Source organism: Polypterus senegalus, chromosome 8 (genome assembly GCF_016835505.1).
Source record: "Polypterus senegalus isolate Bchr_013 chromosome 8, ASM1683550v1, whole genome shotgun sequence".
NCBI classification, from domain to species: domain Eukaryota; kingdom Metazoa; phylum Chordata; class Cladistia; order Polypteriformes; family Polypteridae; genus Polypterus; species Polypterus senegalus.
Genome location: NC_053161.1, coordinates 161,830,206 through 161,851,060, shown reverse-complemented (window position 1 = coordinate 161,851,060; position 20,855 = coordinate 161,830,206). Strand labels below are relative to the sequence as shown.

The window sequence follows — 20,855 nt, the reverse complement described above, 5'->3', positions numbered from 1 at the left end:
CATGTGTTTATACTACATTAGTATGTTTTCAAACAGCAAACAAATGACATAAACTTAACATCTGCATATTCATCAATGAAGTATGTGGTTTTGCCCAAGCTGCATTTCTAGAAGAATATAGATTTCTGTTAACACCGCACACATCATTTTAATAGGGAGATTTATGTTCTGTATCTATGTATTGAAACATAATAATTTTATTTTGGTATAGACTAATGGAGCAGCTCATTCCACTGCTGGTGCAGACAAGGCAAACAACTACTTTGTTTGGAATTTGCCTCGATTTTTACTTGCTACAACTGTTGTTAGAACTGCTGGTAAACAGTTTCCTCCAATATCCCACTGTTCTGCATGTGCTATTGTGGTCCTTGATTCTGAAAATGCATACATCAGACAGAAAATGAATGGATGCTTGGATAGATATGTTTGTTACAATCAGAGAATGAATGTGAAACCTCACATTGGTACCGTGTAGTGTGACGCTCCTGTGCCATGGCATCTTGGCATGTTCTTGGACTCTGGGCATCTGGAGTCCATGACTAGAAAGAGATGACTGGGAGACACAGACCAATATTATGGAAAAAGTATAAAAAATATTTATTCAAAATGTGCCAAATTATAACAGTACAATAGTCAATAAAAAAAAAATCAGTTAATGTGCACTGGCACAATCAAAAATAAGGTGCAATTCATGAAGAGGATTATGAATGACAAAAACCTCTCTCTCTCTCCACTCCCAAAAGCTACTTAGGACAAAGAGAAATCAGTCATGTGATGAAAAGTACAGATGACAATGACAAATAGCTCCCCATGACAATTAGTTAAGCACATGAGATCACCACTCGGTTCTGCCCCCACTTCATCAATAGTTCAGAGGACTTCACCTGCAGACACTGTAGTTTCTTCTCCCCCACCCCATGGAGTTTACAGAAAGTTACTAGCAGAGGAGTTGAATTCATCCAGCACCTTTCAAAACCATCACTTCTCCTTCAGTTAAACACATTAATTGGAGGAACTCCAACGTAAACACTACAGGGCACAATGGTCATTCTGCCAGAAACGGACATACCTGCTCAGTTCTAGAATGAACACTCCCCTCTTTAGCCACCATAGCACCATTAGATACTTTCGCAGGATTACTGCAAGCAAATCCTTGTCAAATCTCTCCTTCTCATGCCTACCTTGTGACTCGCTTCGCCATCACACTGCATACAATCATCCAATCACAACTCATATAGCCCATGCATAAAAAATGGATCCATCTCCTGAACACACTCTCTCCAGGTGGCACCTAACCTTATTCTTCATATCTGTAGGTCAGCGAGTAACACTTAGATTCTGACAACTCCTTCCAAAGACATGCACATAGTTCAATAGGCCTCTCAAGCCCTGCATGCTCACCCATAACCTTCATCCACATTGCACCCTTTGCAGATGTTCAGCCTCGTTCACCGACACCCCTTTTGCACCACTACCCACATTCACGGACAATACCGTACCTGCTGTTTCTGTCAAGGTAAGTACCTAAATTTGATGTAAGAGCAATACTTTCCAAGAGAGAGACAATTTTTTGAGAGGAGAGGGGTGTCAAATTTAACACAAGACCACATCTCAAGAACTAAACCACCTAACAGGCTCAAAATTTTGCATAGGGGTGCCTCTATAGGTGTAGAGTGTAACAAAATCAAAATGTGTGGTTCAGATGACACCACTTGGTGAGAGCAGACCTTCAACAATAGAAGAAAAAAAAAATAGTTTGCATCTTTGGCTTTGCATTAATTAGATTTTCAGAAAGCACCCTTCTAACTTAGATAGATAGATAGATAGATACTTTATTAATCCCATCTATCTATCTATCTATCTATCTAACTGATGCAGCCTGCTGAAGTGTTTTCCATGTTTAGATACCTACACAGGGTTATAAACAAACAAGAAACTGCATCAGGGTTTGACCAGCACACCTCTCAAATGTGAATATAATCATTCTGAGTCTTATTTGCAGACCAGCTTAATACACTGTGGGAATGTCCAGGCATTTTTAAAATGATTGTTCCTGTATCCTACATGGTCCCTTGTTTCTCAAAAAGCAAGTCTTACTTTTCTTGTATGAATCTTTCATTTTTATTTTCCATCCTAAACATAGTATGTATTTTGTGCATCCAAACATCGTAGCAATAAGTCCACGGCAAAATGACAGAATTCTTTATTTAAAGTTAAAACAGTAGAAGCAAGTTGGCTGAGACTGGCTGATCATTTGGGACTGCAATCCATTTACCTCAGAAGTCAGATGTTGGAGCTTGGAATTACATCACACCCAAGTTGACTGCGTTCAAGTAAAACATTCAGAAAAATCAATATGGGTATGTCCTGGAAAACTTTTCTTGAACTTAATGCTTCAGAAAAATAGCAGTTGATAACAATGCAATGGTATTTGACACATCCAAACATCGTAGCAACATGTCCGTGGATGGAAGTTGGACAGGACTGTGTGTAAGACTGGTATAATGAGACTCCTAAACATCCACCCTGGCAATATGGAAGAGCACCTTTAATGGTTGGACTTCTATATCACACCTTAAATAATTGACATAATTGATTAGAACTACAAAGGGAATTAGTACACTGGGTTCTGCTTGTGGTTTTAAATTTGATTTTGATTTGATTTCAAATAGTCAACAAGAAAACCAAGTCGCAAATAGAAACTTGTTAAGGGTACATTTCACACCCACGGGAAACTACAGACACATGGAATGAGTGACCATCTCGCATGGCAGCCTTAATATTGTTTTTGAGGAATTAGGTGAAAAGGATTGAGGAGTAAGTGGCTGTTCATGTCAAAATTGTACTAATATAGATACAGAGAGAGAGAGAGAGAGAGAAAAAGAATGAGAGAGAGAGACAGAAAGGCACTATATAATGAAGACAGAGAGACAGAGAAAAAGGCACTATATAATGAAGAGAAAGACACTATATAATGAAGAGAAAGAGATAGAAAGACACTATATAATAGACAGACAAACAGAAGTATCATAACAAATTGCAGTGTTCTGCTTTTGCTTTTTCAAAGGCTTGGAATATACTAATGTAAACTAAGTATGCTAAACTATAATTCATTAAACTGGAAAAAATATAAAGCAAAGCATAACTAAAAAGAAATGCATATATGAAGTACATCCCCAATCCCTACCACTAGGCATTACAAATGCGTGATATTGGGCACTAGCACTCATTCCTAATCATGAATGCCTGCGATTGCAGTTTGGGTTGCGGTTCTTAAATCAGTGGGTCGGTTTTGTTTCCCTTTAACCCTTGTTTGGGCGCAGCGGTTCAGGTGCAGTTTAAAAGATGTCGGTACGTGTAGGATGCAGTTCTTGACAACTACACCCCCACAGGACTCTACCTTACACTGCTATCCTGGAATGTTCAGGGGTGTAAGTGAATGTGAAAAGGGCAGGTCTACCGTACTCCTCATGGTACCACAGTGTGGACATGGCTTTTACACAAGGAGAAAAAAAAATTCAGCTTTCTCAAAATGCTAGGGTTCAGCCCATCGCCTCCTCACACTCACAGTCCCATGTCAGAGTACAGTCGTGGCCAAAAGCTTTGAGGATGACACAAGTGTTGGTTTCCACAAAGTGTGCTGCTTCAGTGTTTTTAGATCTTTTTGTCAGATGTGTCTATGGTACACTGAAGTAGAATTACAAGCATTTCATAAGTTTTAAAGGCTTTCATTGACAATTACATCAAGCTTATGCACAGAGTCCATATTTGCAGTGTTGGCCCTTCTTTCTTTTTCAAGACCCCTGCAATTCACCCTGGAAGGCTGTCAATCAACTTCTGGGCCAAATCCTGACTGATGGCAGCCCACTTTTGCATAATCAATGCTTGGAGTTTGTCAGAATTGGTGGGTTTTTGGTGGTCCACCCGCCCCTTGAGGATTGACCACAAGTTCTAAGTGGGGAGTTTCCTGGCCATGGACCCCAAATTTCGATGTTTTGTTCCCTGAGCCACTTAGTTCTCACTTTTGCCTTATGGCCCGGTGATCCATCATGCTGGAAAAGGTCTTGTGCGTCACCAAACTGTTCTTGGAAGGTTGGGAGACTTGCTCTCGGTGGATGTTTTGGTCCCATTCTTTATTAATGGCTGTGTTCTTAGGCCACATAGTGAGTGAGCCCACTGCCTTGGCTGAGAAGCAGCCCACACGTGAATGGTCTCAGGGTGCTTTACTGTTGGCATGACACAGGACTGATGGTAGCGCCGCTCACCTTTTCTTCTCCGGATGCCCTAAACAATCAGAAAGGGGATTCATCAGAAAAAATGACTTGACCCCAGCAGTCCTCAGTAGTTCAACCCCTGGACCTTTTGCAGAATATCAGCCTGTCCCTGATGTTTTTCTTGGCTTCTTTGCTGCCCTTCTTGACACCCACCAGGCCATCCTCCAAAAGTCTTCACCTCACTGTGCATGCAGATGCACTCCCACCTGCCTGCTGCCATTCCTTACTAAGCTCTGCACAAGTAGTGCCCTGATCCCGATCCATGAATAAAGAATGGGACCAGTCCTGTGTCAAGCCAACAGTAAAGCCTCCTGAGACCATTCATGTGTGGGGTTGCTTCTCACCCAAGGGAGTGGGCTCACTCACAATCTGGTCTAAGAACACAGCCATGAATAAAAAATGGGGCTAAAACATCCACCGAGAGCAAGTCTCCCAACCATCCATGAACAGTCTGGTGACACACAATGCCTTTTTCAGAAAAATTAAGATTGGAGAAAATCCTTGAAACCAAACAAAAGATTCCATAACATTCATGCATATGATCCCTAAGAGAAATTCTGTGTGCAGCAGCCAACCAAAAAAGCCATGGCAAAAGCTTTTAGAGATACAAGGATATGCTACTGATGGAATTCATGCCACACAAGTCATCGATCACAATAGAAACCTGTGCTTACACAATGAAGAAATGGGAAACGATCACCATGAAAAAATTAAAACTCACTGCTTTTCCCATTTTCAGATTAAAACACACACACACAAGTGATCTCTCTAACAGGCCTATAACCCCGACCCCTAAGACTTACAATAAAATATTTTAATTTTCCACTTACTTTCTCCAGACTGCTTTGAAGGCGATGCTTCACTGTCCCGAGTTCTAGTCGATGAAATTTCCTCCGTCCTCTTGGTGTCAGAATGTAATGATTCAGGACTTCCTGTGATAGGTGGCTTCAGAGATGAAGGACATACATTTTGAGAAGACACTATCCCGGTCACTGCTTCATCTCGAGAGTAATAATGAAGAGTCGACGATGACCGAAGTTCATCTTCCTCGACGCTTTCTATAATTTTACATTTGCTAGTTTCGGTATTGACAGAGCTCTCCTCCGCCTCTTCTTTAATACCCACAGTCACCACTTCATAATCGTTATTAATGCAGAGACTGTTCTGTTTTGGGTGGACAGACTCCCATTGACAGTCCTCATCTTTAATGCTTACAGTCAGGATCTCCATGGTATTGATGTCAGTCTCACATATCTCCTGTTTTATATCCATTTAGAGGTTACAGTAAATGGCAGCTGCCTCTTCCTTGCTGTTGAAAGAACAAGCAGAACCACATCACTCAGACCTAAAGACAATCGAATTTCCTTTTATGGAATCTCTTATCTAACGGTAATTCGATATCAAATCCTCACACTTTTGAGCATCACTGTTACAGATTTTAACGAATCTTGGCCTGCTGATTTGGTCCTATGAGTAACCCTTGGAACTGAATTTGCATGTGTCTTGGATTGGCATAATGGGAGATTTAAGCTAAAAAAGTTATTGGAGGGGGATTATGACTTTGACTGGCTATGACCTCCTCCAGCTATACAGACAACATCAACGCGATAGTCAAATTCATCCCATACTCGATTGAGAATGTCGGGTGTCGCTGGACTCATGGCTCTTTCAATGAGAGATCATCCAGTGTTGTTGGGAGTGGTGACAGTCAGAAACTCTGTGACCCACCTCTTAAAATTGGTATGAGATTGATTCCTAGGTGACTCACGGTTGTAAATGGCACTTTGAAATTGGATGAATCTTTTTGAATCACCCTGTATTTAATTGGTGCCAAGTTAAACCAGACCTCTAAAGAGTTCGGTAAACAGCCAGTCTCTTCGGTCTTATACGCTGGTCTGTCTCGTTTGTCCTGTCTTATACACTAACACTCAAACGTTTTAGAACCCCTCAGCTGAAATGCAATGAATGACCAAATCTGTTCCAACTCTGCTTTAAGAGAGACGGACAGGTTTTTTTTTTTTTTTGTTTTGTTTTATTTTTAAGTAATCAACAGAAGTTAGGACACCTGTGCAAATTGTTTGCATCAATTTTCAAGGTTTCATTTACTTGAATTGTTGCAGAACATCTGTAGGGTGCAACCTATTAGCTGTTCCCTGATGAAGGCCCATTTGTAATATTTTGAAATTTCCCTTTTTTTGCAGCTTTTGCTAACCTAAACTTTAAATTAAAACCTTTTTCACAATTTTGGGTCATTTGTTGCACTTCAAATGATTACGTTTTTTTACTGAGGTGTTCTAAAATTTATTGTGTGTCACTGTACATACAGTAAGTTTTATATAATCCTTATGTTTATCAACAAATTGTATTAGTCTGCTTTTTAAAACAAGTTATATTAGCCTAATGACTGGAGAACACCTCCTTAAACAGACAAAGGTAAAGTAAAGTAGGAGTCTTACCAAATTTGTTCATTAATTAATATCATTAAAGATGAGAAGACTGATAATCAGTTAACCAAATACATTTTTCCACATTTCCTATTATATTAAGGAAATTTACCAGGTGTCAATTCGTATTTTAAACAGCATCATTAACAGCAAACACCATGGCAAGGTGCTTTACAGGGTAAAGATTACATTACAGGGTAAAACAAATTAACAGTACAATAACATCTAAAGCAGCAAATAGAACAACAAAAGGCATCAAGAGAAACTGGATTTTAATCTCACACATCTAATCAGAAATCAACAAGAGACATTTTTCATATTGAAACAGTTGCGTGCTCAGGACCTTTTGGGTTTTGCTGCCACTGTGTTACATTTCTTAACCGGAGTCTGCCTTCTCCCTTCTTAAGTAATTAGAACAATCTAGATGAGAACAGGCCATTCAGCCCAACAAAGCTCGCCAGTCCTATCCACTTAATTCTTCAGAAATAACATCAAGTTGAGTTTTGAAAGTCCCTAAAGTCTTAATGTCTACCACACTACTTGGTCGGTTATTCCAATCAGATGGGAACTTCACTAAACTGACAGCAACCTTTATTTAAATGATGAGTTCAACACAAAAACTGTTTGGGCGGCTACAGTTTTAAGTGAAATGACTGGTGGTAACTTGGAGAAAACAACCCACAGAATAGAATTAACAGTTGTGAAGGATGGCCGGCCATTTATCCCGGCCAATACCCGAGCCGCCAGGTGGAGCCCTCCTTGCAGCGTGGAGGTCCCAGAAGACCAGCAGGGCATCATGGACAATGGAGTTTTATGCAAAGCCCTGCTGGATGCCGTGGGGCCACAGGAGGAGCTGCAGGGAGGATCGAGGGCTTCTTTGTGCCCTGTGACCCGGAGGTTCGTCATAGGAAGAGCGACGGACTTCCGGGTTGAAGAAAAGGACTATTTACCCTGACCCGGAAGGAATAAGGACTTGTGGACTGTTGGGCAGAAACACCTCCGGGTCAGGGAGTATAAAAGGACTATGGGAACTCACAGACAACGAGCTGAGCTGGGTGGAAGGGTGGCAACGCGTCTGGGAGCTGGAGGATTGGTTTATTTGAGAATTGTTGATTTATAGGAGTATTGTGGTGGAGAGTGTGCTTTGTGCACTGTGGAAGAAAAATAAAGTCAACATTTGGACTTTTACCTGGTGTCTGGAGTCGTGGACAGGGGTTCAAGGGAGCGAGAGCGCCCCCTATCGTTCACACAGTTTAAGAGTACTACGACGACGTCATACAGTCTAAAAAGCTAGGAGCAGAGAATAATGAAACAACTTACCGACAAGACAGTTAACAACAATAAAATTCAAAGATGCTTGCATAAAAAGAACAGTGACCCTTCAACCACTCTTACTTATCAGAATAACTCAAATAACTTAAAGAATGTGGAAGAATAATTTTAGGGTAACATAGCTTTCATTTTATAGAAACAGCATAAAGGGATAATAAATGTCAGAAACCTTTGTGGTCATAACAGGAAATCAAATACAGGACAAATGTACTGAATGATGACTAAGAAATCAGCAGATATCCTGTAAAGAACCAGAATGGACAGTTGTTGCATGCACAGAAATTTCAACGGTGGTAACTCAACTCAAAGGTATAAGAAGAATCAGAATATAATACAATAGACTTTAATTGTATACAAGTCTTTTGAGTGTAAACCAACCAGAATAAATATAAGCATCGATTAACACTGTACATAAATTCAGTAGTTTATAAACTGACCTTCAATTCTTTGTTTCTCTGACCAGGCTGTAATGGACTGCTTTTGATGAATGAACCCTCTAAGGCATTTGGCCGAGGAGTAATTAAAAGATGCCATGAAGAGTTTTTCTCCTGCCTGATCACTGACTTGTCCTATTAGGGGATGTTTCTTTCTTTCATAAGACTAGGGGGCTTTGCCCCCTGCTCGCTTTGCTCGCCAACCCTCCTGCCTATGCTATGCACCAGCAGCTTCACGTCTCTGCTGCTCGTATATGTGGACATCACTTTCACCAAACAACAAATCTTTTAATTCTTGCAAATACGCCTCTTCATTGGGAAGAAACACTACTTTTCCCTGATGCCAACACAAATTAGACGATCTACAAGTCTCTGACTTAAAGTTTAAAGCCATCTACATACTTTTGTCATATCACCTATGTCCATATATTCAATCACTTTTCGCTTTTACCTTTTCTTCAATATCGCATTGAATTTTGATTCCATGTTTGGAATTACATCGTGACAACGCAACGCATAACTGCCCATGAGTGAATAGCATTTCTTTCTCTCTACACAAACTGTGTCTGACAATAGCATTCACACAAATGAGAAATGATTGAACCATGTGCGCGGTTGTAAATGTTTTAGATGTGGGCAGGACTTTTCCAAATTTCTTTGCATAAAGTCTTGTCTCGCGGGGCTTGAAATTTTCTCTCGCGGGATTTCACTTTCACCAAACAACAGATCTTTTAATTCTCACAGATATGCCTCTTAATTGGAAAGAAACACTAACTTTTCCCTGATGGCAACATGCATTAGATGATCTACAAGTCTCTGACTTAAAGTTTAAATCCGAACAATATATTCGATCTCTTTTCGCTGTTTCATTATTTCACCGAGTAATAATTTCCTTTTGTTAGCACTAATGCGATCTTTAGTATCATTTTTTTGAGACTTTCGAATTTTCATACTTCCATTATCTCTATCCTGCTCTGCATGTGTATCGCACCAACATTTTTGAATCCCTTACGACCTTATACTTTGTCATCTACTCTTTGTCTTTTATTTCCGGCCCCGGGCATAGTTAAATCTCTTGGCACAGTCTCATCTCGCGGCTCTCTTCCCAGGACTTTTTATTATAATAGAGAGAGATATTAAAATCTTTACCACAAGAACGAACAAAGGCGGCGAGAAAAAAAAAACAACTTTGGACAAGGCTAACTTACTCAAAGAGCAGAAGGCTACACTTTTTAGATTAATTGGAGGAAACCCATGACTAAAACTTGGAGAACTTTTAACTTGAAGCTAGAAGGAGCCTTTAACAATAAGAGAGGAAAACCCCAAGAAATAAATAAAACAGCAACTTACTAAAAAAGTACGAGAATTCTGCAGTGCCCTAGGAGTTTCACTGGGAAGCAAAGCTTGCTTGTACAGTACAGGAGAGTCTTAGGTACTTGTCCCATCGGCGGTGCATCTGCAGATTAGGTGATCTGGTTGTTCCAAACTCCACGCTCCACAGCTAGAATACATGGTAGGCTGGGGAAACAAAACAAAAATAATAACATTACTAAAAAAGACATAGTAAACGATAATTAAAAAGCAAAAGGATAATCACAACTAAATAAAATTACAAAATAGCAGCAAAAATACAAAATACACCCAAGCAATAAAAACAGTCTTCCCAACTGGCAGGTGCCCCCGCTGATTTTTAATCCCAGCTCCATTTGGTTCCAAGAATCTTTAGACAGACCCGGACCAGCGAGCACGCAGCACCCGTCCTGCTCCGCTTTAAGTCGGGATCCCTGTGCTTTACGGGATTGAATACAGAATTCGGCTACCAACCTAGAAGGCTTCAAATGGCCCGCCTTGCACCAAAACACATTAGTAACCTCCTCCATCATGCTGTGCCTGGTCACCCACGAAGGTCTCCTGATCCTGGCAATCGCGTTGTGTCCCAAACTAGCCGCTGCTCTATGGGTAACACAGCCTTCAGATCTAGAGTGCCAAGACTTTGGAATGACCTCCCTAGAATTAAAGAGATCGGCTGACTCAACTCGTTTTTTAAAATAAAAAAAAAAAATTACTTGTGCAGGAAGGCATTTAACTTACCCGGACATTCTCGCACATTTAGTTTGTGTTTTTATCCAGAGACCTTATTTATAAAGCTGACATACGCACACAAAGAAGCTTAAAAAGTGTGTAAGCAACTTCCCAGGCAAACACTGGGATTTATAAAATATGGCTGTGTAAGCCAATGCTGTAAAAAGCCCGGTCCTAGAAACTATTAAGATCGTCAGAAAAAAATTGAAATATAGAGATGTCAGGTAATTGAAAGGAACTGCTCTGGGCATCTCTCTCCTAGGAGCTTTCGTGCTACCGAGGTACTCGCCTCGCTTGTGATTAAGCGGCGGGAGGAAAATCCACTGCATCCACTGAACAGTGTCATCTCCAGACAGAGGAGTAGCTTCAGTGACAGACTTCACTGACAGATTGAGGAGATCGTTCCTCCCCCACACTATTCGACTCTTCAATTCCACCCGGCGGAGTAAATGCTAACATTAATTTTATTTTTTCATTTTTTTCATTTTTATTACTATTTAATTTAATATTGTTTCTTTGTATCAGTATACTGCTGCTGGATTATGTGAATTTCCCCTTGGGATTAATAAAGTATCTATCTATCTATCTATCTAAGTAAAAGGGATACCGTTTTGCTGACGTTAGCAGCTAAGCGAGTGTCTCTTTCTTGGAAGGTTTTGTTTTGCTCATGTGCTGGACTTGCTTACATATCCTCGAAGGTGGAGCCGTTATCATGACTGCAAGTCTCAGTTCCGGGCTGGACAGACACACATGCTTCCGAGCATAGACGTTTACATACAAGAAAACTTGACTGGGGGGAAAAGTGTATACAGAGCCGCCGCCAGAGGGATGGAATCCATAACAGCTGTCAGGGGCCCGGAGCAGTTGGAAGGCTCTGTTGCGAGAGGCTAAAGCAGCAGCAGATGAAATGGAAATCGCCACAGTGTTCAAATCAGGTCGGCGTTACAAAACAGCAAGACGTCTTATTGAGTCCGACGGATTTGAAGCAGATGATCAGGAATCCCAAGATCCAGAAGTAAAAATTCAGAAGAGGCACGTTTCACAGCATGATGGATTCCTTAATTTTAGAATTGTCCGGGCGTTTTGAAAGCCTAAACAACGTATGACGCCTTTTTTGTCCAATTTTAAACTTTAGGAGCATAAGAGGAGATCTCAGCCTCTTGTTTAAATTTAGATGCAAAATATTCAAAGGATCTGTCACATCATCTGGAAGATGAGGGGATTCACGTCAAGACCATGTATGGCGCAAACGTGGGCACTGTGATCGTTGATATCATACTATGAGATACACATACAGATACGTGGACTGTGTTAGTAATTTTAATTCGGAGCTACCAGTCCTTCCAAACATCACGAAACACGACATGCGATATGATATTACATACATTGAATTCCGTTTTCACATTTCAATGTGATTGTCGTTAAGCTTAAGTGTAGCATAGGTACGTCACTCGATCGGCTTGGGGAGGCAAACTTATCGCAGTATGGAGCCCAGGTGCTCGGCTATAGTCAGGGGCCCAAAATTTTCTATTAGCGGGGCTGGTGTATATTAATGACAAATCTTCTGGAGAAAGCTGGAACGGACGACACTGTTAAGTGGAGAAAGGCAGGCAAACCGGTTAAATGTTGACTCGCATGCATAATAATTCAAATCACCGAGCCATCATTACAATGTGCATTGACGTGACAAATATATTACGCATCACAAGTGATGAATATGATGTATAGACTGTATTTTACTTCTCTTTTAAGAGGGTCAAGGTAACACATTTGCACGGAATATCAACTACTGGTTGATACGTTTTAGAGGGCTAACCGACAGATCAGGAATATCTCAGCTAAACTTCACTCTGTCATCCCTGCTGTGCTGAATGTCATTAACCGTCCAGAGAGGCACTACAATGTATGGTGTGGATATATATGTACATATATTTAAGAAAAAAGAAAGAAATGCTTTTCCCAACATAAACAGCAATTTGCTGCAGTGTCCAGTTCTCCTAATGTAATGCCCAATTCATCTGCCATTCCAAGATGCGACTGACAAATGTGTCAACGTGATTTGGTTATTTTGAGTACCTTTGGCAGACATGACGTGGTGGCTGGCTTTAACCCTCAGTGTTTTTATATGGCCTGTACTAGTCACTGTAACGTTATCGTGTCATTACATGTGCCGGGTCATAGCGGCTACCCGCTCAGGCGCTGGAACCTTACACCCTTCCCGGTCCTCCAATGTTGAGGAGAAGTAAACAATGCTGTGCATATATGGGCGTTTCAGGCCGGCATTTGAAGTGCATTCATATACACATATCCATGATGTGATTGAGACTTTTAAAGGCTAAGTTACGTAGAAATGTGCATATGGCTAGGTTATATAAATCGGATAGTTTTAGGTATACATATGGTCAAAAGTCGTCTACAAAAGCATATGCGTAAATGCAATGCGTAAAACAACACCGAGGCTCTTACCATGATGTTTACTCAGTCACTTTCAGTTCAGGTAGGAATATCAACAACCTTAAAAAAAACAAAAATGGGCCCTGTTTCATCCAATGTCATGAATAAAACTCCTCTGAGGGGAAAAAAAAGCTGCTCAAGCCACTCCTTAACATCAACCTACTGCTCAGGCACCTCACACAAATCTCTCCGAACGATCGTCCAAACGCCCCCCTCCCCTGTAGCGGAGGCAACAGTACAGTACTTCTAAAGGCGCATTAATTCCCCTGGTCAACTTGCCTACACACAGGAAGACACCATTTCGGTCCATCAGGGGGAAATAACAACACCTCGAGCAAAAACAAAAAATATCCAACAGCAAAATAAACACATTTAAAAACACTAAATAACATTTAAACAAGTCAACCTTATCTTGAGGTTACTAAGACAAAAAAAAAAGAAAAAGCTACGGTGCACATCCACTACCACACCAACAAAGATTCCCCTGTAGCTGTCTTTCTGCTTTCCCAGACACCCGAGACTGCACTAAGCTTCGGCACCATCTTTGAATCGCCGGCCGGTAAAAATGGGATACTACGCGCAAAGCTGTTAGTTTGTTAGATAGATAGATAGATAGATAGATAGATAGATAGATAGATAAAAATATCTATCTATCTATCTTCTATCTATCTATCTATATATACATACAGTGGTGTGAAAAACTATTTGCCCCCTTCCTGATTTCTTATTCTTTTGCATGTTTGTCACACAAAATGTTTCTGATCATCAAACACATTAAACCATTAGTCAAATATAACACAAGTAAACACAAAATGCAGTTTTAAATGATGGTTTTATTATTTAGTGAGTAAAAAAATCCAAACCTACATGGCCCTGTGTGAAAAAGTAATTGCCCCTTGTTAAAGTAATAACCTAACTGTGGTGTATCACACCTGAGTTCAATTTCCGTAGACTCATCCGAGAGGTCACAAAGACCCCAGGGCTAAAAACTGCAGGCCTGCATGGCAGATTTGGGCAAAACGGCCTGCAAGATTTCCAAGACAAACCACTGTTAAGCAAAAAGAACATTAGGGCTCGTCTCAATTTTGCTAAGAAACATCTCAATGATTGCCAAGACTTTTGGGAAAATACCTTGTGGACTGATGAGACAAAAGTTGAACTTTTTGGAAGGCAAATGTCCCGTTACATCTGGCGTAAAAAGAAACACAGCATTTCAGAAAAAGAACATCATACCAACAGTAAAATCTGGTGGTGGTAGTGTGATGGTCTGGGGTTGTTTTGCTGCTTCAGAACCTGGAAGGCTTGCTGTGATAGATGGAACCATGAATTCTACTGTCTACCAAAAAATCCTGAAGGAGAATGTCCGGCCATCTGTTCGTCAACTCAAGCTGAAGCGATCTTGGGTGCTGCAACAGGACAATGACCCAAAACACACCAGCAAATCCACCTCTGAATGGCTGAAGAAAAACAAAATGAAGACTTTGGAGTGGCCTAGTCAAAGTCCTGACCTGAATCCAATTGAGATGCTATGGCATGACCTTAAAAAGGCAGTTCACTCTAGAAAACCCTCAAATAAAGCTGAATTACAACAATTCTGCAAAGATGAGTGGGCCAAAATTCCTCCGGAGCGCTGTAAAAGACTCATTGCAAGTTATCGCAAACGCTTGATTGCAGTTATTGCTGCTAAGGGTGGCCCAACCAGTTATTAGGTTCAGGGGGCAATTACTTTTTCACACAGGACCATGTGGGTTTGGATTTTTTTTTCTCCCTAAATAATAAAACCATCATTTAAAAACTGCATTTTGTGTTTACTTGTGTTATATTTGACTAATGGTTAAATGTGTTTGATGATCAGAAACATTTTGTGTGACAAACATGCAAAAGAATAAGAAATCAGGAAGGGGGCAAATAGTTTTTCACACCACTGTATATTCAATCTCTATTCGCCTTTTCGTTATTTCTCTGAGTAATAATTTCTCTTTCTTTTTGCTAATGTGATGTTTATTTTCTTTGTTTTGACACTGTTGTTTTTTCTGCTTTCATATTCTGTATCTGTTTTGCGCCTATGTTTTTTTTTTTAAATCTTTTAAATACCACTTTTCATCATCTATAACCTGCTCTGCATGTGTTTGGCCCCTTGTTTTTTAACCTTTTTATGACGTTTTACTTTGTTTTCTATTCTGTCTTTTATTTCTGACCTTGCTTTATCCCGCTTTTTTTTTTTTAAATGACATCTGGTCCATGGTGATTATTTTTCCTTTTTCGAGTAATTTCTGTTTGTTTGAACTCCTGTGATCTTTACTTTCTTTTTTTTTTTATTATACTTTATTTTCCTACTTTCATATTCTTTAACTTTCTCCACATGTGTATCGCAGCAACTTTTTTTTTGAGCCTTTCAAATCTCACTGCTTTCATAATCTCGAACTTGCTCTGCGTGTGTATAGTGCCAACATCCGGATTGGACATTCTTTTTTTTCAATACCACTTGTTCCGGGTTGATAATTACATTCTTTATTTTCTGAATTTGCACCTAGATTATTCTTTTCCTTTTTTGCCTCTCCAACGCTTTTGCATCTCTTTTCTCTACGCTGCTTTCTTCTTCGCTTAGTTGTCTATGTTTCATTTATAACGTGTGTGTGCTCAAAACCAAAACACGACCGAGTGTGTTGCTGGCTGTCCTTGCTCTTATTTATTTGTAAGTAGGGTGTATCTTGCAAGAATCTCATGTTCTACGTCATCACGAGATGGTCCTGGGTCAATCACTTGGCACAAAGTCTCATGTTTAAGGTCCCCGCGAGACGCTCTGTGGCCAATCTCTTTAGCTTCGTGGGTCTTTTAAGTGTCTTCCGTGATCTTAACATGAAGATCACGTATCGTCGCCCTACTGTTTCTCTCCAGGATTTTTTATTATAATAGAGAGACATAAAACACTAAAATAAGAATTGTATATTAAAACTCAGAAACACTCAAAACACACAAGGCCCAAACAAACTGTGTCAATTTGTTCTGTAGGTGCGGGACAATGAAACCAAAGGCTCCATCACACATTGCAGAAAGCTTTCCACAGGATGATCAGAGAATTAGAGGATAGCAGAAGTGGATGGAATAAATTAATCCCAAACACGTGACTGCCAGTAAACAATGTGCAGACTCTTATATGAGATCTACTCCTTTATAGGCAAACAAAGTAAAGAACAGGTGTTATAAGGGAATACTTTTGTGTATTAGTAAAGCAGTATTATGCACAACCTGCAACTACTAGATGCTCTTTAGTATATCAGGTGGGGCAATATAAAAGTATGGACTAACTTCTCAGCATTTTACATGGATCATCCCTATCAAAGTTTGAAGGTGGTACCAAGCTAAACACCTACCTTAGTAACGAAGACGAATGATGGATTCATCTGGCCATTTACAGTAATGTGTACCCAGTTTTATTTATTTATTTTTTAAATCTGGCATGGAATACCTACAACAATGGCTTCTATGTTGCCACTATTTAGTTGCAAAAAGTTTTCTCTCATCCAGTACTGGAAAGCATTCAAGAATTTGGTGACCTCTGGCAATACTTGATGCCCTTTAAAAAAGTTTAGAAAGTGATTAGTGTGTGTCATTAAGAAAACAATGAAAAGGTACAGTGCACATTTATAAACTTTTACCTGGGACTATCCTATAAATAAAGAAAAGAACTAACCAAAGTACATCGCTGAGGTGATATAATAAGATGTCATGCCCTGAACATACGATAATGACCATTAATCAGCGCTTTAAAGTAGTAATGGAACGCAACAACGTCACATGAAGTGAGCCGCAGACAAAGTGTTTTCATTAAAGATACATAACCAGACCACAGTTAATGTACAAACAGCAGGACCGGATCACCCACCGAGTTCTGGGATTCCACAAGGACAATAATCTCTACAGGAACATACGGCAAATAGTGAATATTAACCGTTGCTTCGAAGCAGAGATAGCAAACCCTCTGGAGTATTCAGGGAGCAAATTCGACAAGACAAAAAGCAGTGTAGGACGAGACAGATGTGCCCTTAGCAGCGATTCAAGCCAGCGTGCTCTGTGACTGGAGCAAATCTAAAGGACTACTTCCATAGCGTGACGGCCTTGAACTCCGATCACTTACCTTCTGCCTGTATGGGATGTTATTATACGTTTTAAAGCCGACTCACTCAACGTCAGGTTTTTACAGTCCCGTTCACAGATTCCAGTTTGTTGTCCACAACTTCCACAACTGAAAATCTCGACGAGGATCACGCCGACTGCAGTTCCGGCGCTTTTAATGACGTCACGCAGTACGACGTGATGGGAAGATTTCAGCCTTAGCAGCAAATAAAAAGGCAAAATGAATCAACGCTGTTGACATCTCACAGGAGAGTATGTAAAACATCACAGTCATGAAGTGAAGAGGCAGCACTCTGAGCACTTACCCTTGGCTTTATGTGTGATGTGATTCTTTAAAGCTGCTCGCACTCCTGCCACACTGCACAGTTATGACACTCACCGTACACCGGCGGGGAAGCACGAGCTGGAGTCTCACGGGATATCTTTGCGAAAGATTCGCTCAAATAATACACGAGCCAAATCACCTCCTCAGTTACCTAATAACCCAATGAGAACAAATGCCCGCTTGAAAGAGACACGGCAATACGGAGATACTCGCGTGCTCTTCCGCGTTTCAGTATGGCGCATGCTCCGTTTCGAATGTCATACTACCCGCCAAATTCGTTCAGCCCTGACGTGCACGCGCATTCGTCCGCCTCGTATTCACACGTTCGAACCGGAGCTTCGCTGTCAGTTCGCCACTTTAATAGGATTTCTTCTTTCGGCTGCTCCCGTTAGGGGTCGCCACAGCGGATCGTCTTCTTTCATATTTACCAGATCTCTGCATCTTGCTCCGTTGCACCCCCACCTGCATGTCCTCTCTCAATACATGCATAAACCTTCTCTTTCGACTTCCTGACAAATTCAGGTGTAACTAACATATTTTAAAAATAGGGTAGGTGCTTAAAAAGCACTTTACAATCCTTGTGATTCTACTACTTTTTTTCTCTCAAAGTTTATAGTGATTCTTGTAATGAAACAAGACTCAAAAGATTTTAATTTTAAGCGCTTCTGTTTTCCCCACAGAAATAATACTGTACAACCAAAACAGCAATTTAAACACTTGCACACGGCACAATTTGGAATCACAATTAATATGGTTAATATATAGAAAAAACACTTAAAAAAAACTCTTAAGTTCACACATTTGGTTACTGGCTAGCCATGCACTCAGTTTCTGTACAACCTACAGTGTCATAAAAAAATCACATTACAAAATAGATTTAAAGGGTCATTATTGTCATATGTCAAAATGTGCCCGGAATTGTTAGATTCCTTCTTAAAAAAAACACGAAGCCTCACAGCCATTGGGATTTAGCAGTAGTAGTGATAAAGCCCATGTTATCCTGGCCAGTTCTGAGGGGTAGGAGAATGTTATGGCAAAGTGGAGTGAGAGCAACACAATCTACCAGGAGCAACAGGTTAACCTTAGTGAGTCCAGTGAGGATGATGATGGAGCCCAGCCACTGCCTGATGATCAGCCACAAACACCTTACTGCAGTTCTAAAGACCCTGCATTATGGAGACCAGCTATGGAGCACAAAAGAGAAGTGACTGTTCGGCAAAGGTCTATTCTTTGTTTTAGAAATGTCTCTCTCTGCTAAGATTTCTTTCCGCCATTTTAACTACTGCAGCACTATATTTCATGACAACAGAAAATACATTTTGAATAAGCATTGTAGTCTATGGACATACAGTGTGTTAAAACACTGCAGTTATTTTTTTGTGATATGTTTGAATTTCCAATTAGAGAGTAATGTTAAATTTCTTTTGTTAATTGTTTTATACGTATAGTCAGACAGTGGTTGTTATGCAGCCTGATCTGTGCACCTGTAGCAAAGTGTAATGTGTCCATCCCTCCATCCATCTTTTATCCAACCTGCTGGAGCCAATCCCAGCCAACACAGAGCACAAGGCAGGAAACAAACCCCTGGCATGACGCCAGGACGGTGTAATGTGTCTTTTGAATTTTTTTGTAGTTTTTAGTTATGAACTTCCCTATAATAATTAGTTATTGTATATAATTAGGGCGGCACGGTGGTGCAGTGGTAGCGCTGCTGCCTCGCAGTAAGGAGACCTACTCCCCGCGTGGAGTTTGCATATTCTCCCCGTGTCTGCGTTGGTTTCCTCCCGGTGCTCCGGTTTCCTTCCACAGTCCAAATACATGCAGATTAGGTGAATTGGCGATTCTAAATTGTCCCTGGTGTGTGTGTGTGCACGCCCTGCAGTGGGCTGGCGCCCTGCCCAGGGTTTATTTCCTGCCTTGCGCCCTGTGTTGGCTCCAGCAGACCTCCGTGACCCTGTAGTTAGGATATAGTAGGTTGGATAATGGATGAATGGATGTATATAATTAGTAGCATGCCAAATGTATGTTGTAGTAGGGGAGCTAATTAATGTTACACCCCACAAATCGCTTGTGTCACTGCCCGAGCCGCTCGCACACGCATACGCGTGCGCAAACCTTTTACCGTCAGGACATTGCCCTATTGACAGCATGCACCGGGTTTATTTGTGAAGATGCCACAAGCGCGGTGGTTGCTGTAAGGATAAGTCATATTTTCATCTCTCCTTCAGCCCTAAATGCTCGAGTCTGTATTAAGTCAGACCCGACACCTACATTGAGTGACACCCTCATTAGGCGTTGGATTGGTTTATAAAACTGACAATAAGTCATGTAATTGTTCCCACCCAGTTTTTAGACAAAATTCACCCAAGGTTGTCTCCAGACGTACATATTATACGTGTCTGGCTTCAGCAAGACTGCTAATTCCATATACCAAATGTCACATAACAGAGACATAAGCATTGCATATGTTAACACTGAGGTGTGCAAGGAGCTGGGTAGAAAGGGCAGCTGCCGTTAAAACTTTGAAAACACAAATAATAGTATTGGAGTGATCTGATGAATTGATTTCTATTAACTACTCTGTTGCCATAGAGGATACCTAATTTGCTGAGGTGACTGTTAAAGGCTGTGGCACCTTCCCAGTGTGGGTCACCAGCTGTTTGGCTCAGTCCAAATGGCAAAAGACCTTGAAACTAGAATCACATCTCTTTTCTTTTCTCAACTTAGAGCACAAAATGACAAACTTAATTGGAAATAAATTGTTTATTTCTCGAAAGGGCTGTGTTAGTGGTCTGCCATATGTGGGTGCAATATTGTTTGTCTGGAACTAAACTCAGCTAACAGTAGGCTCTTATCTCTTTGAGGGGTTAATGTTTCTTTTCCAAAAAAAAGAGTTCTCTGAAAAGTACTCAAAGCAAAGGTTTCACACAGAAAATCAACGTAAAACGTTAGTTGCTGTGTGCTGTATTCTCCAGTTTGCCTGAAATGCACGGCAGACTAGTTGCCAGGCTTTTCTCACATGGTGGTGGGGCAGCAGTGGCATGTGTGGTTACAGTGCATCGCAGTCTGGTTGGTACCTCTTGTCATTGCAAGTGGCGGTCCTCCCAGGCTAACATCTCTGTAGCTGTGTCAGCTATACAAACCTGTTGAGCACCAGGATTAGCTGATGCTGCTACCTCACATTTGTTTTCAATCACTTGTATTAAATTTGTGTCTATCGAGTCAGAGTCCATTTCAACAATCATATATGCAAAACATCATCCACAGATTATTTTTCTTTATGCATTCACTTCAATCTCTTGCTAGATGTCAATGCCATTTTTGCCATTATTTGCTCCTTGTTACCCATGTGAGCGCGGGGAATCTCAGTCAT

The 20,855-nt window shown here is 40.7% G+C and overlaps 1 protein-coding gene across 1 annotated transcript in view; it reads right to left on the bottom strand.

Moving 5' to 3' along the window:
* Positions 1-17,676, bottom strand: part of LOC120533369 (zinc finger protein 721-like) — a 68,430-nt gene extending 50,754 nt beyond the window's left edge. The window contains exons 1-4 of the mRNA XM_039760222.1: positions 17,463-17,676; positions 17,159-17,353; positions 9,835-10,002; positions 5,105-5,583 (exon numbers count right to left, since the gene is read on the bottom strand). Coding sequence (XP_039616156.1) covers positions 5,105-5,546 — 442 coding nt within the window. The 5' untranslated portion in view covers positions 5,547-5,583; positions 9,835-10,002; positions 17,159-17,353; positions 17,463-17,676. The remainder of the gene's footprint in view (positions 1-5,104; positions 5,584-9,834; positions 10,003-17,158; positions 17,354-17,462) is intronic.
* Between the last annotated feature and the right edge of the window lie 3,179 nt (positions 17,677-20,855).